At 38.9% G+C, this 13903-nt stretch overlaps 2 protein-coding genes across 5 annotated transcripts in view; one reads left to right on the top strand and one right to left on the bottom strand.

The window, feature by feature from the left end:
- Positions 1-6867, top strand: part of ano1b (anoctamin 1, calcium activated chloride channel b) — a 59094-nt gene extending 52227 nt beyond the window's left edge. For 2 of the 4 annotated variants that reach the window (XM_079858994.1, XM_079858995.1), the window contains 9 exons: positions 48-159; positions 1274-1331; positions 1408-1508; positions 1599-1741; positions 1999-2151; positions 2413-2465; positions 4120-4304; positions 4371-4476; positions 4595-6867. In XM_079858994.1, coding sequence (XP_079715120.1) covers positions 48-159; positions 1274-1331; positions 1408-1508; positions 1599-1741; positions 1999-2151; positions 2413-2465; positions 4120-4304; positions 4371-4476; positions 4595-4819 — 1136 coding nt within the window. In that variant the 3' untranslated portion in view covers positions 4820-6867. Of the gene's footprint in view, positions 1-47; positions 160-1273; positions 1332-1407; positions 1509-1598; positions 1742-1998; positions 2152-2412; positions 2466-4119; positions 4477-4594 lie in introns of all 4 variants that reach the window. The other 2 variants (XM_079858992.1, XM_079858993.1) reach the window with 1 other exon arrangement.
- The window catches only part of LOC307151144 (endonuclease domain-containing 1 protein-like), a 244755-nt gene that overhangs the window by 177408 nt on the left and 53444 nt on the right, over positions 1-13903 (bottom strand). The gene's annotated exons all lie outside the window — the stretch shown is intronic.

Raw genomic sequence — 13903 nt, 5'->3', positions numbered from 1 at the left:
AAACAGAAGGGTTACTTCAATCATTTGTCTTATGTTGGTCTTCTCAGAGGTTCCTAAAACAGACAAGAGCTTTGAAGAAAGGCTGATCTTCAAAACTTTCATCCTGAAGTTTGTGAATGCGTTCACTCCCATCATATACATCGCATTTTTCAGAGGCAGGTGGGTATTCAATATCCTTCATGGACGTTTGTTTCAGGCACAAAAAAAAAAAATGAATTGCAACTTTTTATCTCACAATTCTGACTTTTCTCGTGCAATGTCAAGTTTATATCTCACCATTCTATCTAAACTTGCAATTGCGAGAAAAAAGCCAGAATTGTGAGATATAAACTTGGAATTGCAAGAAGTAAAGTCAGAATTGTGAGATTTAAACTCGAAATTGCAATAAAAAGTCAGAATTGTGAGATATAAACTTGGAATTGAGAGAAAAAAAGTAAGAATTGAAAGAAATTAAGTCAGATTTGTGGGATATAGACTCGAAATGCAAGAAAAAGTAAGAATTGCGAGATATAAACTTAGAATTGCAAGACCAAAGTAAAAACTGAAAGAAATATTGTCAGAATTGTGAGATAAAAAGTCAGAATTGTGAGGTATAATACCGCAATTGTGAGAAAAAGTAAGAATTGCGAGATGTAAACTTGGAATTGCAAGAAATAAAGTCAGAATTGTGAGATTTAAACTCGAAATTGCAAGAAAAAAGTATGAATTGAAAGAAATATTGTCAGAATTGTTAGGTATAAATGCGAAATTGCAAGAAAAAGTCAGACTTGCGAGAAATAAACTCAGAATTGCGAGAAATAAACTCAGAATTGTTAGACAAAAATTAAGAATTGCGAGATATAAACTTGGAATTGCAAGAATTTTTTTAGAATTGTAAGAAATAAAGTCAGAATTGTGGGATATTAACTCAAAATTGCAAGAAAAAGTTAGAATTGCGATATATAAACTTGTAATTGCAAGAAAAAATTCAGAATTGAAAGAAATAAAGTCAGAATTGTGAGAAATAATCGCGAAATTGCGAGAAAAAAAGTTGTGAGTTATGAATGCAATTGTGAGATAAAAAATTTGCAATAGTGAGATAAAAAATTCACAATTACCTCATTTATTTTTTTATTCTGTGGCGGACACAAGCGTCCATAATCTCCAGCGCAGTTTTATCTCAGCTGTGGTTCTGAAGTGATGATCTGCATGAGCATATGGGTTATTAAAGCCTGACGCTGCATGTGAGTGTGTTGATGCTGATGCTGACTCTGACGGCCGTGTTTCCGCACAGGCTCGGTGGGCGTCCTGGCAGTTATCTCTACGTGTTCGAGTCCTACCGCATGGAGGAGGTATGAATCATGAGCGCGTGTTCTGTGAGGAGTGATTGCGCGGGTGAATGACGGCTGTGTTGATGTGTTTGATCAGTGCGCTCACGGCGGCTGCCTCATGGAGCTCTGCATCCAGCTCAGCATCACAATGCTCGGGAAACAGCTCATCCAGAACAACCTGTTTGAGATCGGCGTCCCGTGAGTACACACTCTTCAACACGACAGGCTTTATGGACATGCTGAACCGTTTGCATTGCCATGGTTTGGGTTGTATTTGCTTTATTGCAGTAAACTGAAGAAGCTGATCAGATACATTAAATCCAAGAGACGCTCTTTCCAGGAAGAGGAACGTGAGAAGAAGTTACAGCGTTATGAGACAGATCATTTCTTGGAGCCCTTCGCTGGCCTCACGCCCGAGTACATGGAGATGAGTGAGTGTCTGTACAGAAACCAAAGCATCCGACCAGACTAACTCTTCATCACTTCTCTTTTCCATGTGTATTTCATTGGGACAGAATGGTGCAGCTCTTTTCTCAATTCTTATTAAGAACTAATACTGGTCCAGCTACGACCAGAGACACTGGCTGATGAGCTGTGATGAGCTTGTGATGAAGCTTCAGCTGTATGCAGTGTGAAGATGGCGAGTGTCTAATATCACTGCAGTAATTATCACTGTTCATTCCTGCAGTAATCCAGTTTGGCTTTGTGACTCTGTTTGTGGCATCTTTCCCGCTGGCGCCTCTGTTCGCCCTCCTCAACAACATCATTGAAATACGTCTGGATGCCAAGAAGTTTGTGGGAGAACTCAGAAGACCAGATGCAGCCAGAGGCAAAGACATCGGTCTGTATTTACACAATCACAATCATATAATGAAGCTTATATTATCAGTTATATGATCATCCGTGGCATATCTGTCCAATATCTTCACATTTGAACTTGAGAAAAAGAATGTAATATTTATGGACTATTTATAGATTATATTATTGAGCTGGAATGTTCCTGCAAATCTTTCCATAATATCAGCAGCTGAATGTGTGTGTTATACGAGGTTCACCTCAAAGTGCTGATTCACTGATGGTGTTGTTCGTGATGTCTTCACAGGAATCTGGTATAATATTCTCAGAGGAGTGGCAAAAGTGGCAGTGATTGTCAATGTAAGTGTGTGTTATTGGTCCGTCTAATGCTAGCTGATCACGTTTACCTTTGAACCGCGAAACTCTCCTTCGCATACAGCACTTTATACTCTAGACGCTGCCATTATGAAGAAGGGTTTGAGTAGACGACTCTTGAATCACTTCTCTTGTCCTGGCACCAGTCAAATGTGCATGTCAACCCTAACTTGAACATTTCTCAGTCAGTGACACCTGTTCAGAAGATAACTGATCCTCATGGAGACGTCTGTAAAATATAACTCTGCGTGACACCTGAGTTCTGGGATCCTATGAACCCGGGAACACGCTCATCACATATACAAAAGGACTGTTATTGCTTGAAAAATTAATAAATTCATATTTATTTGAACTATTGGAAAATAATATCCTCTGTATTGTTTCTGTATAGCATTTTATCTCTCATAATGATGGATGTCATTTTAAAAATGTGGAAATGAGTAGAAATAGTTTCAAAGGTTTGCGTGCTTTTGTTCTGAACAGCTCCCGCTCACTGTAGTGGATCAGGGACATAACATTACTCTTTGAAAGGGTTTCCAGCATTTCAGTGATGAGTCTCTGTCTTTAAAGTGTGTCCACATCCCCACGAAGAGCAACAGTTATCACACGACGCTCGGCAAAATGACTTCAGGATTGATCCTCTCTTATAATCTCAGAGATGTGGATTTGGACGGCAATTAAATCTCCTGACGACCTTGGTGTTTGACTGTAATCCCACCAGGAATTTTTACTAGGATGGCTGGAGAAAAACACTAACATTCTGGTTTCGGAAAGCAATAAAGTCACTGACTAACCCCTGTAAATGTTGAAATTACCTTGTGTCCCCATGAGAAACAAGTACAATCCAAATAGGGCAATAGTATTTACAGAGTAAAGAAGTCTTCACAGCAGTGTCTCAAGCTCCGCTTCTGGAGATTTCAGCTCCGGCTGTCCGGAAGTTCACTGTCGAGGAGACTCACGCTGGTCATAGCAGTGTTGTTTCGTCAGGTTAGATAGGCTACTGATTATTAATCATTTATACCCCTTTATCTTCACCGCTCTGCTTAACCGCCGGTCTTGCAGATCCGTCATGTTTGTAGTTTTTTAAACACTTTTTACTCGTGTTTGTAGTTATAATCAAGTGTGAATAATTAGAATAAATAGGGCAATATTAGCCATTAGAGTGTAAGTGAAAGTGGAGGCAGAACAGTATAAACTAAAGTTACTCCACAATTACTATCTATCTATCTATCTATCTATCTATCTATCTATCTATCTGGTCCAAACTTTCCCAAGCCAACTTAAAGTTTGTCTCGTCAAACTTTTTAATCTAGATTTTTAGAAAAAGTAGATTCTATTTTTTCCATATTTCACTTTAACTTATTAACTGAAAGTGGAGGCAGAACAGTATAAACTGAAGTTACTCCACAAATACTCAGTCACATTACAACAGTTTTTGTTTGCAGTGTTCCTGTCTTTGGCAAGCTTCACTTGAAAAGTTAAGGTGGTAAAACTGTTCTGAAGATTCTACACATTAATCACGATTCATTAGTTCATACTTAGTATTTTTCTAAATGTATTATTTCCTGCTCCCATCAATATGCCACCTTTGTACAATAACATGTCAAAAACTTCTTCTAAACTGTCCTCTTTCCTGCAGGCGTTTGTGATCTCCTTCACGTCGGACTTCATTCCCCGGCTGGTCTATCAGTACATGTACAGTCCGGACGGCTCGATGCACGGCTTCGTCAACCACACGCTGTCTTACTTTAACGTCAGTCACTTCCAGAACGGCACCGCCCCCGTGGAGCCCTTCCACCTGGGCTTCCGTGTGGACATCTGCAGGTATGAAGTGCTCTCAGAACGGCTCCGTTACCTCTCGACACACACGCTTAATGACATCTCCTCCAGGTATAAAGACTACAGAGAGCCTCCGTGGTCTCCGACGCCGTACGAGATCTCCAAGGAGTTCTGGGCTGTGTTGGCAGCCAGACTAGCTTTTGTCATTGTCTTTCAGGTGAGTGTCTAATATCTAAAGGCTCATCAGTGCGAGACTCACAGTATAAGTGCAGTGTGAACAGAACATCAGTTAAAATCACGCTAAATTCTGGTCAACTTGTGATTTATTTGTGCAGAATGTGGTGATGTTGATGAGTGATGTTGTGGACTGGATAATCCCAGATATTCCCAAAGACATCAGCTTACAGATCCACAAGGAGAAGATCCTCATGATGGACCTGTTCATGAAAGAGGAGCAGGGAAAGACACGGCGCCAGGACAGCGTGACGAGTGAGGAGATGCGTCACGGTCCTCTAACGCGCTCGCGCTCCATATCACACACGCCCTGCAAGAACTACTGACGTTCCTGTCCTTACATTCCCCTGACGAAGACACGTTGGGTCTGAAGCCTCACTGCCTTTGCCTTCGTATTGTACAGTTCTTCACTCTGATTATGTGCTCAACACTTCTTCTTATCATATTCATTTCCCTCACAGCCACCAGGAGCTTTACTAATCACAGAAACCCAGCTAACAAAATATGTTCTAAGAACGTTTCGCTAACGTTCCCGTTAGGCTGTGAAAACATTATTTCGGGATGTTCTCTCAACATTCGAAACGTAGTTTAAAAAAAAAAATGTTTCAAAAACGTTTTTCTTGGTTATGTGAACGTTAAGGAAAAATTCCACTGTGTCATTCTGCAAACATTATGGCAGTGTTACTTTTGAATGTTCTCTGAACGTTCTGAAACAAGTAACATTTAAAAAACTTTAGACGAACGTCCGACTAAAACATTTCAGAAAGAAGTTCCATGAACGATGTATTTTGTGCAGATGTTTTAAGAACGTCATTAAAGACCAGATAACTTTGAACGAACGTTCTATTAACGTTACCGGAAGAACGTTTGTTCAGAACCTTGCCACAACATTAGACAAAGCTCTGAGAACGTTCCCTGTTGCCTAGGACAGTGCTAAGGCCTGAAACACACTCTACGCGAGTATGAGAACACACACTTCTGGATACGCGAGCTTGAGTTCATGCGTCACTGCGTCAGAGAGTTTCACATCAGCGTAAAGCAGTTTACCTGCCCGTAACAAACATCCTAACTCGATCACCCCTTTGAGTCCTGAAGGCTTTTTATTACCATAGCAAGATCAAATGTTACAGTATGTACGGTACGAAACCACACGCTTGCAATGTATTGGCCAAGCATTCACGTTTACACACCCGAGTACGTTTCTAGCCTATGAATAATCTACACAAACATCACATTAAAACAAACTGAACTGTTTTATACATTGATGAAATGCTCATAGGGATTAAACACCTCAACTGAATCAACAACTTACCGTTCTGACCATAAAAGGGCTGCTGGATGTTTTTATCGAAACGTGATATTTAATATGGTTTATTTCAAGGTTCTGGTTGTTTTGTTTGCAGTTTCATGTGACTGAAAATATCTCCTTAATTTATAACAAAGCCTAAATATGGGAGAAATCGTGAGGATCTTTAGACAAGGACCGATAGGAACTTGATTCATTTAATGAACCTTTCAATTATTAGAACAAAATGTAATCAGAGGTCACGATGCAATTAGATCCTCGTCTGATCCTTACACATTTAAATTTAAAATATTTATATTAGTTTTGGGAATTTTGAAACGTTCAAGCTTCTTTTAAGTGGACGGCCTTGAGCCTTTAACTCTTTTACTCTAATGTACCTTGATATTTCATGTTTTCACATTCATTGTATGATGGTATTTTTCTAATGCCTTTAAGTCTTTTGTACATTTGACGCTTTCATATTTAAAGGTGTTTGATAGGATATTCAGTATCTGTGCATTGAGCAAGCATTAACTTTGAGGAACATTATTCACATTTTGTTCATAGAGTGTAACAGACTTGAAAACCACAAATTCCATGATAAGTCCAGTAATGTTTTAGCTTTTATACAGAATCATAAACACACACACACACACACACACACATAGACTGTTAGACTTCTAGAGCATCTGTACACTGTCCTGAGACTTCTGGGTTTGATCGAAATGTACTTTTTGCACCAAATGGACTGTACAGTAAAAGCAAACTCAGCTCAGCCTCATGAGGAACCATGTAAAGACACAAACCAACGTTCATGCTCCAAAGATAAACCTTTTCTGTGCTGTTATATTTTTATGGTCTTAATATCAAGCAGAACAATAATATTGTTTTTTTTAAGTATGATGTTTACTATTTACTGCCTTACATGTCTACTAAATGAACGCATGTACATGATATCTTCAGTCTTCTTGCCTTAAACCAGAAACACAACGTTCTTTAGTGATTTGTGTAGCTGTGTACTGTAATGTAACACTAAAAGAAATAAAGTCTACTTCAGTTGTCAGTTTTGTATTGCTGACGTCTGCACCGTTCAGGATAGTTTGGCTTTAGTTGTCATTATATCGTTTAAGTAATTTTGTAAACTGTAGGTGGAAGTATTTTGGGTTGTACTATCAGATTAATCCATATGCTGGACAGCCGCAGTTTTGTTTAAATATATTCTCTAAGACTGATCTTATCATCTTTGATTAATTTAAGGATGTCTGTAATTCATTTTAAATGTCATTTATTGCCAAAAAAGAGTCAGATTCAGGTGTCATATTCAGTTCTTTCAGTGAATGATTCATCAGACTGATTCGGACAGGGAACACATGAGTCTGCGAGTCTTTGAATGATTCATTAAAAGAGCCATTAGAGTCAGTAGTCACACTGTATGTCTGGATGGTTGTTTTTACATTAATAAACCAAAAAGCCCCACAGCCCAGGTTAGGGTTAGGGTCAGGTTAGGGTTAGGGTTAGGGTCAGGTTAGGGTCAGGTCAGGTTAGGGTCAGGGTCAGGTTAGGGTTAGTTTAGGGTAATCGCCATGTCCTGGTCCTGTCCCCTGCTCGGGCCGCCGTCCCGTCGGGGCTTCCGCTTGGTTGGGTGCACAGGTGTGTTTCGGCTGCCGCTCCACTCACCGTCTGTGTGTTTTAATGTTAATGCGGGTTCTGTGACCCTGCTGTTTTTAGCTATCAAGTAATTCTCCACGTGTGGCGGGAGGTGAACGTGATTTCACCAAGTACCACATGTTCCTGGATCTTTGTTGATCATGCAACGACTTTCCAATCAACCAATCAGATTTGAGGGACAAGTTTACAGTTTATGTCAAGTTTAGGCGTAGAACCAGGGTGAGATGCTTCAACATCAGTCAGGTCAGGTCAGGTTCCTTTATTTGTACCCGTAGGTAAATTAAGTTCCAGAGAACAAGTTTAGGCTATTTCTCAAACATATAAATGATAACACCATACAAACAGAACAAGACACTAAAATCACACTAAAACAATTTACTCCATCTTAGTACTATTCATAAAATGAATCACTACTGGAACAAAACTGTTTTTGTATCGTTTTGTAGTACACCGCAGTACTCTAAACCTGTCGATTGGACGGCAGACACTGGAACTCATAATACAGCGGGTGAAGCTGCCTGGTATACAGCGAGGCTGGGTTCAGGAGTGGTTTCCCAAGCAACCTACTGGACCATTTCACAATCTGGTTAATAGAGTTCCGGCTCTTTAAAGTTAAGTTCCCGTACCAAGATACCAGAGAAAAGGAGAGAACGGATTCAATAAAAGCACGATAAAACACACTCAGCAGTGTTTTCTCAATTTGAAATTTACACAATTTCTTTATAAAAGAACAGACGTTGATGCCCCTTTTTATACACCGTTTCACTTCAAAACTCAGCTTTGAATCAATGATTGTCCCAAGGTATTTGTAAGACTTCACACACTCCACTGTTTCACCCTTAATGGATGTAACTTCATGCATAGACATTCTTTCTGAAATCAATAACCATATCCTTGGTCTTCAGTATATTTAAATGAAGGTGAGACTCCTCACACCACTCAACAAAGTCATTAATAATAGGTCCATGACTGTTCTCATTATTCTGAAGCAAACTGACAATTACAGTATCATCTGCGTACTTCAAAACAACACGATTTTCCAAATGACTTTGGCACATATTTGTGTAAAGAATAAACAGTAGTGGAGAAAGTACACATCCTTGTGGTGAACCAGTGGAGGAAGTAACCTGTGCAGAGATTGTGTTATTTATTTTCACTCTTTGTGTTCTCTCAGTTAAAAAATCTAAAATTCATCCGACTAAATTATTACTCAGTTTGAACTGTTCTAAAAGTTTACTTCTACTCAGAGGTGGGGGGATTATTGTGGTTCACAAACTGCAATTCAGCATCAGCACTGTATGTGTACCACGGTTTACTGTACATCATTCCAATGCCTTGAGTTGAGCATTTCTGCCTCTAAAGCCACTATCATCACTGCCGTCCACCGACCACCAGAGGCACATGAAGCATTTCTGTCTGAGTTTGCTGGACTGTTCTCAATGCTGTGTTTTAAATTCAAGAGGATTCTTATTTTGGGGGATTTTAATATACACATTGACCAAAATGACTGCGCGATGACAAGAGACTTTTTATTTCTACTGGATTGTTTTAATCTTACACAGTTTATCAGTGTTTCCAACACACAAGAAAAGGTCATACTTTAGATCATGTGATTGCACGATTCATTTGGTTCTCAGCTGTCTCCTGTCGACAGTCTTTATTAATGTGGAGCTGCCTCCTCTTCATACATCATCACCTACTGTTCATTTTCGTAAATGGAAATCAATTAATCCTACTATTTTTTCTGAATCTAAAAACACGTGAAAGTGCCTGTTACGGCAGACTCAGTGCAGGTTCCTGGGTTGACTCTGGCAGAATCACAGAAGCTCCTGTGCTAGCGTTCTCTGATGTTGAAGCCCACAGTCTTCTGCACAGACGAGAGCCGCTCCGGTCTCGGGCGTTTCGCTGCAGGACCATGATGACGGCCGGCTGAAACCAGCGGCCCACTGCTCCAGGGTACTGGCGATGCTGAACAAGGGTTCCTGATGCCTACAGTCAGTGACATGAGCCAGCATCTGCTTCAGTTCAACAGACACAGGGGCCAAAGGAAGTTCATGGTCAGCCACTAAGGCTGATGACATCCCAGACATTCCAGTGCAGAACATCCAGGAACGGGTCTACCTGAGTCTGATTCCAGTCACTCTAAAATAATTACACCAAAAAGGGTGAAAATAAGGTCTGGAAGATGAACTGTCACAACTCCACAGACATACAAGGACTTTGTGAGATAAAAGAGATAACATTCATGAGAAATAAGTGAAAAGAAATGTTGTCTAACTACAGTAATTTCACAGTTCAATGTTACATTTGTTAAGGAACTCATAAGGAAGGGTGATGTGATATAAAACAGTTTAATGTGTTACAGGTAATGTGTCTCTTATCCATTAGGTGGTGTCCAAGTGCTTGCTAAGAGTTCAGTTGCTGATGCCCAGTTTGTGTTTGCGTGTGCAGTTAAAGCTTTGTGTTTGCGTGTGCAGTTAAAGCTTGGATGTTAATAAAGCTCAGACTTTAAGGAAACTAAGTTGCTTTATTGAAACATCACACTCAGGAGACTTAGCTGTGATTCTCATATATCTCTCATTTTAATATGAACAGAGTTCAAAAGCTTTGCGTTTAAAGAGCTAATACAATATTTCAACTCAGTGTCTAATTATTTACTTATGTGGCAAATAGCCGTGTAATAAGCGGGATAATGTAAGTTGTCATCAGAGGTGAAATTATATCTTATTCTGTATCCAGTAATAAACTAAAAAATGCAAAACTAAGAATACGATAGAAATAAGAGATGACAACACAACTCTCTTTATCCCCTTCTGAAGAAGAAGAGAGGAACATAAACCACAATATGATCAGATATCAATTGGTCTAAAGGGAATTTTTACGAACATTGGGAAAAGCGTATTGGAATACCAAACCTGACTTAATAATACATAAATAAATACATAAATATATAAATATACGAAGAAATGTAAAAAACAAAAATAAATGAGTATTTATACTTTTATTTCCTTATGTATAATAATTTTTTTTCCACATTTTTTTTTTCTTCTATTTATTTTTTCATTTATTTATTTTCATTTGTATTTATTTGAGCCTCTAGAGTCGATGATCTGGGGATAAACCGCTCCAGCTGATGCATGTCTATTGTCCATAACATACACATACAAAATGAATATAAATGTTGCAAGATGATTTCTGTTCATTATGTCACCATTAGAAACAAGGAAAAAAAGAATACATTGAAAAGCAAAACAGCATCATCAGTGTCGCAGCTTTCTTTACGGCATGTCTAAAAACTGTATGCTAACGTCACACTGACTAGCTGTTATGTTTAGGATTAAGCATGTATAATGAAGGCTCTGAGCTTTCTTGTCTGGTCCCAGCAAACATCTGGACTTGTAAAAATAGTACAATGTAATGGTAATGGCATTTTCTCTAACAGTTTTACATTAAGGTTAATCCGCCATTAATCAAACTAGAATATATCAAAAGTACAGGAACAGTCAACACATTCTATCTTTAGAGTCTTTCTGTAATAATCCATCACTGATGAACAGAAGTCAGAGCTGTGGCAGTACTAACTTTCAGTTACTAACAGTCTCGTATTACTGTTAAACAGCCAGATATCAAACAAGTAAACAACAAAAATACTCGATTAGTATACACGGTTAACACACATGTAAAAGTGTAGAGTCTCTGAAAGTTGTTTACGGCTCATTATTACATCAGCACCCCAGCTCTTCCCGAAGCGTCTTCCGTTCCCTAACCCTAACCCTGTATGTCTGAGGCTCCACCTCTTCACAGCATCTGAGGAAAGACAATATGGTTTAATTTTTTTTTAAAGGCTAATTTTCAGGGTTAATGACTTGTAGGACCATAAAGACATTTTTAAAATCAGTACAACTAAATTTAAAATACATTGGAACAAGATTTTGCATCCGTTTCAGCATTAGAAAAAAGTGTCTGTAAAATCTATATAAAGGAATTTTGTCCCTATTTTTACGAATATCAGATCAGATCTAGATACCAGATAGTGTAATCTTCCCTTATCCCTATTAGGTCGTGTCCATCTTATATTTTATATATTTTACCCCGCCTTCTATACCCATTTCAAATGCTACCAGTTCTCATTCCTAACAAAGCACTTAGACATTTGTGTGGCGCCATTATTTCCTTTATTTGGCAGAAAAAAAAGACCTAGACTGAGGTATAGCTTCTAAACACTTTTGAGTAGATGTGGAGGTCTAGTGGCCTCGGACATTAAGCTATATCAGCTCTCTGCCCAACTTCGTTTTACACTGGAATGGCACTTGACCGATCCAAACTCAACCCGGATCAGCGCAGAAGCCACTCTCGGCCAATCCCTCTACGGAATGTATATTTGTCGCCCCAAAAAACAGCAAACTTTAACCAAAAATAATTTCATCATTAAAAATATGATTAAAATATGGAGATTAGTACGCAAAACAGAAGGGCTCAACTCCCACCTTTCACTACTCACAGTCTTGCATAACAACCCAGATTTCCCCCCGGGGAAGAATGACGGCCTAATACATCTGAAAGACAAAGGAAGACATGTCATCGGAGATCTGATGGAGAATAAACAGTTAATGACCTTTGAACAATTTACTGCAAAATATGATCTCAATAAGAAGCTCTTCTTGGTATACCACCATATACACAGCTTCATGACAAAAAAATCTCAGAGTCTATTCAGTTGGCCTATTCCCAATTGAGGAACAATTAAATAAACTGACGCCATCTCGATCTGCATCCAAAATTTACTGACATTTTGATAAGGGCAAATACAGATAGCTCAGATAAAACCAGGGTGTTATGGGAAAAGGACTTTGGGGAAGCAATTCAGACAACTGATTGGGAAGCCGTATGTGAGATGCCCTCCTATCTTGACAACAACTCAGCCTGGGAAATGCAATTTAAACTTGTTCATCGTTTGCATGTGACTCCAGCCCGAAGACATAAAGTAAACCCCAAACTCTCCAACCTCTGTAATAAATGTAAAAGACTAGAAGGAACCCTCTTCCACGGTTTCTGGAGCTGCTCGACAATACAACAATTCTGGATGGGTGTCCTAAGGGTAAGCGCTCCTTGAGGGTCTGGTGCCACCTACTTCAAAATGTAAAAAGTAAATTACATTATTTATTCACCTTATTCCGCCCCGCCCACTTTTACTTCTGTCCAGTACTTCCGTTGTAAACCAACTTCCGGTTTAGCGGACCCTCATTCAATTTCGAGGAGAACTGCAGAGAAGTCTCACTGATAAAATGTCACATAAGATAAGCTAATTTGTGCCAAATGTGCTATGTACGTGTGTACCAACAGCACAGCAATGCACTGTTTCTCGGGGTAATTTTTAAACGACTTTTAGGTGTTTATATGACCCGTCTGCCTGTCTGATCGCAGCCCGGCCGATGTGTAGTGTTTAGCCTACATTAGCCACAAACATCTAATGTTGTAATGGTCTCACTACAGGACACATACACATGCTATACCTTGTTTGAAAGCTATGGTCCTCTAGAATTCAGTCGCTGGATTTATTTTACAGCCATTACTTGTGTTGGAGATCAAACCATAAGAAATTGCAGCTAGCAGTTAGCTAAGCTAACGTTGCCCTCTTGTTCATCTAGTTGAGGCTCTACTTTCTTTCTACACCAGTTCGTGGCTATTTTTTTCTCATCTGTTGGCTATACACTGCAAATGTATCTGGTGATTAAGCAAACAAACTGTGGTGTAATAATGTTTCAAACTTTACATGTAGTAGTGTTTGTGCACATCTTCATAACTAAGTAATAGCTATTAGAAAGACACAGATTAAATAATTTGATTGTGGCATTGTTTCAAAAGCTTCAAGTGAAATGTACTTTAGTACGTTGCAGCAGTTGTTAATAACCATAGGCCAACACATTTGGCTATAATATTATAGTCTATCTTCTTATATCAAGACAGATAACAGATTGGACCAGGGCAAACAAAGCGCTAAGTAGCTAAACCAGGAAGTGAGATTACGCGGATGGCGCCACCCAGTGCTACTTCCGGAATAAGGTGAATAGGACAACCCCATGGCTGGAACAGAGCATTAACATTAGTGGTCGACCGATATTGGTTTTTTGATGGCCGATGCCGATGCCGATATCTTGGAGAGCAGGGTGGCCGATGGCCAATATAAAGCCGATATTTTAATATATATTTATTTTAATCAATATTTAATAAATTATAAATAAATTATAAAACACATTTTTAAAATAAACATGCTTTTATACTTTAGATGGCAACTTCTTAAATTTTCAATCCTATTACAGTATTTTTCACAAAGTAATTGTTTAGAAATATATGAATATGTGAATAAAAAGAAGGTAGCCTAAACACTGTAACAGGGCTCTCAGTAATCTGGTAATTTCGTGCTGGTAATCATATTTTTTTCAAATAAAGACAAGGT

This window comes from Squalius cephalus (assembly GCF_949319135.1).
Source record: "Squalius cephalus genome assembly, chromosome: 23".
In the NCBI taxonomy this organism is placed as follows: Eukaryota; Metazoa; Chordata; class Actinopteri; order Cypriniformes; family Leuciscidae; genus Squalius; species Squalius cephalus.
The sequence above is the reverse complement of the archived record's forward strand: the minus strand, read 5'-3'. Positions and strand labels throughout refer to the sequence as shown.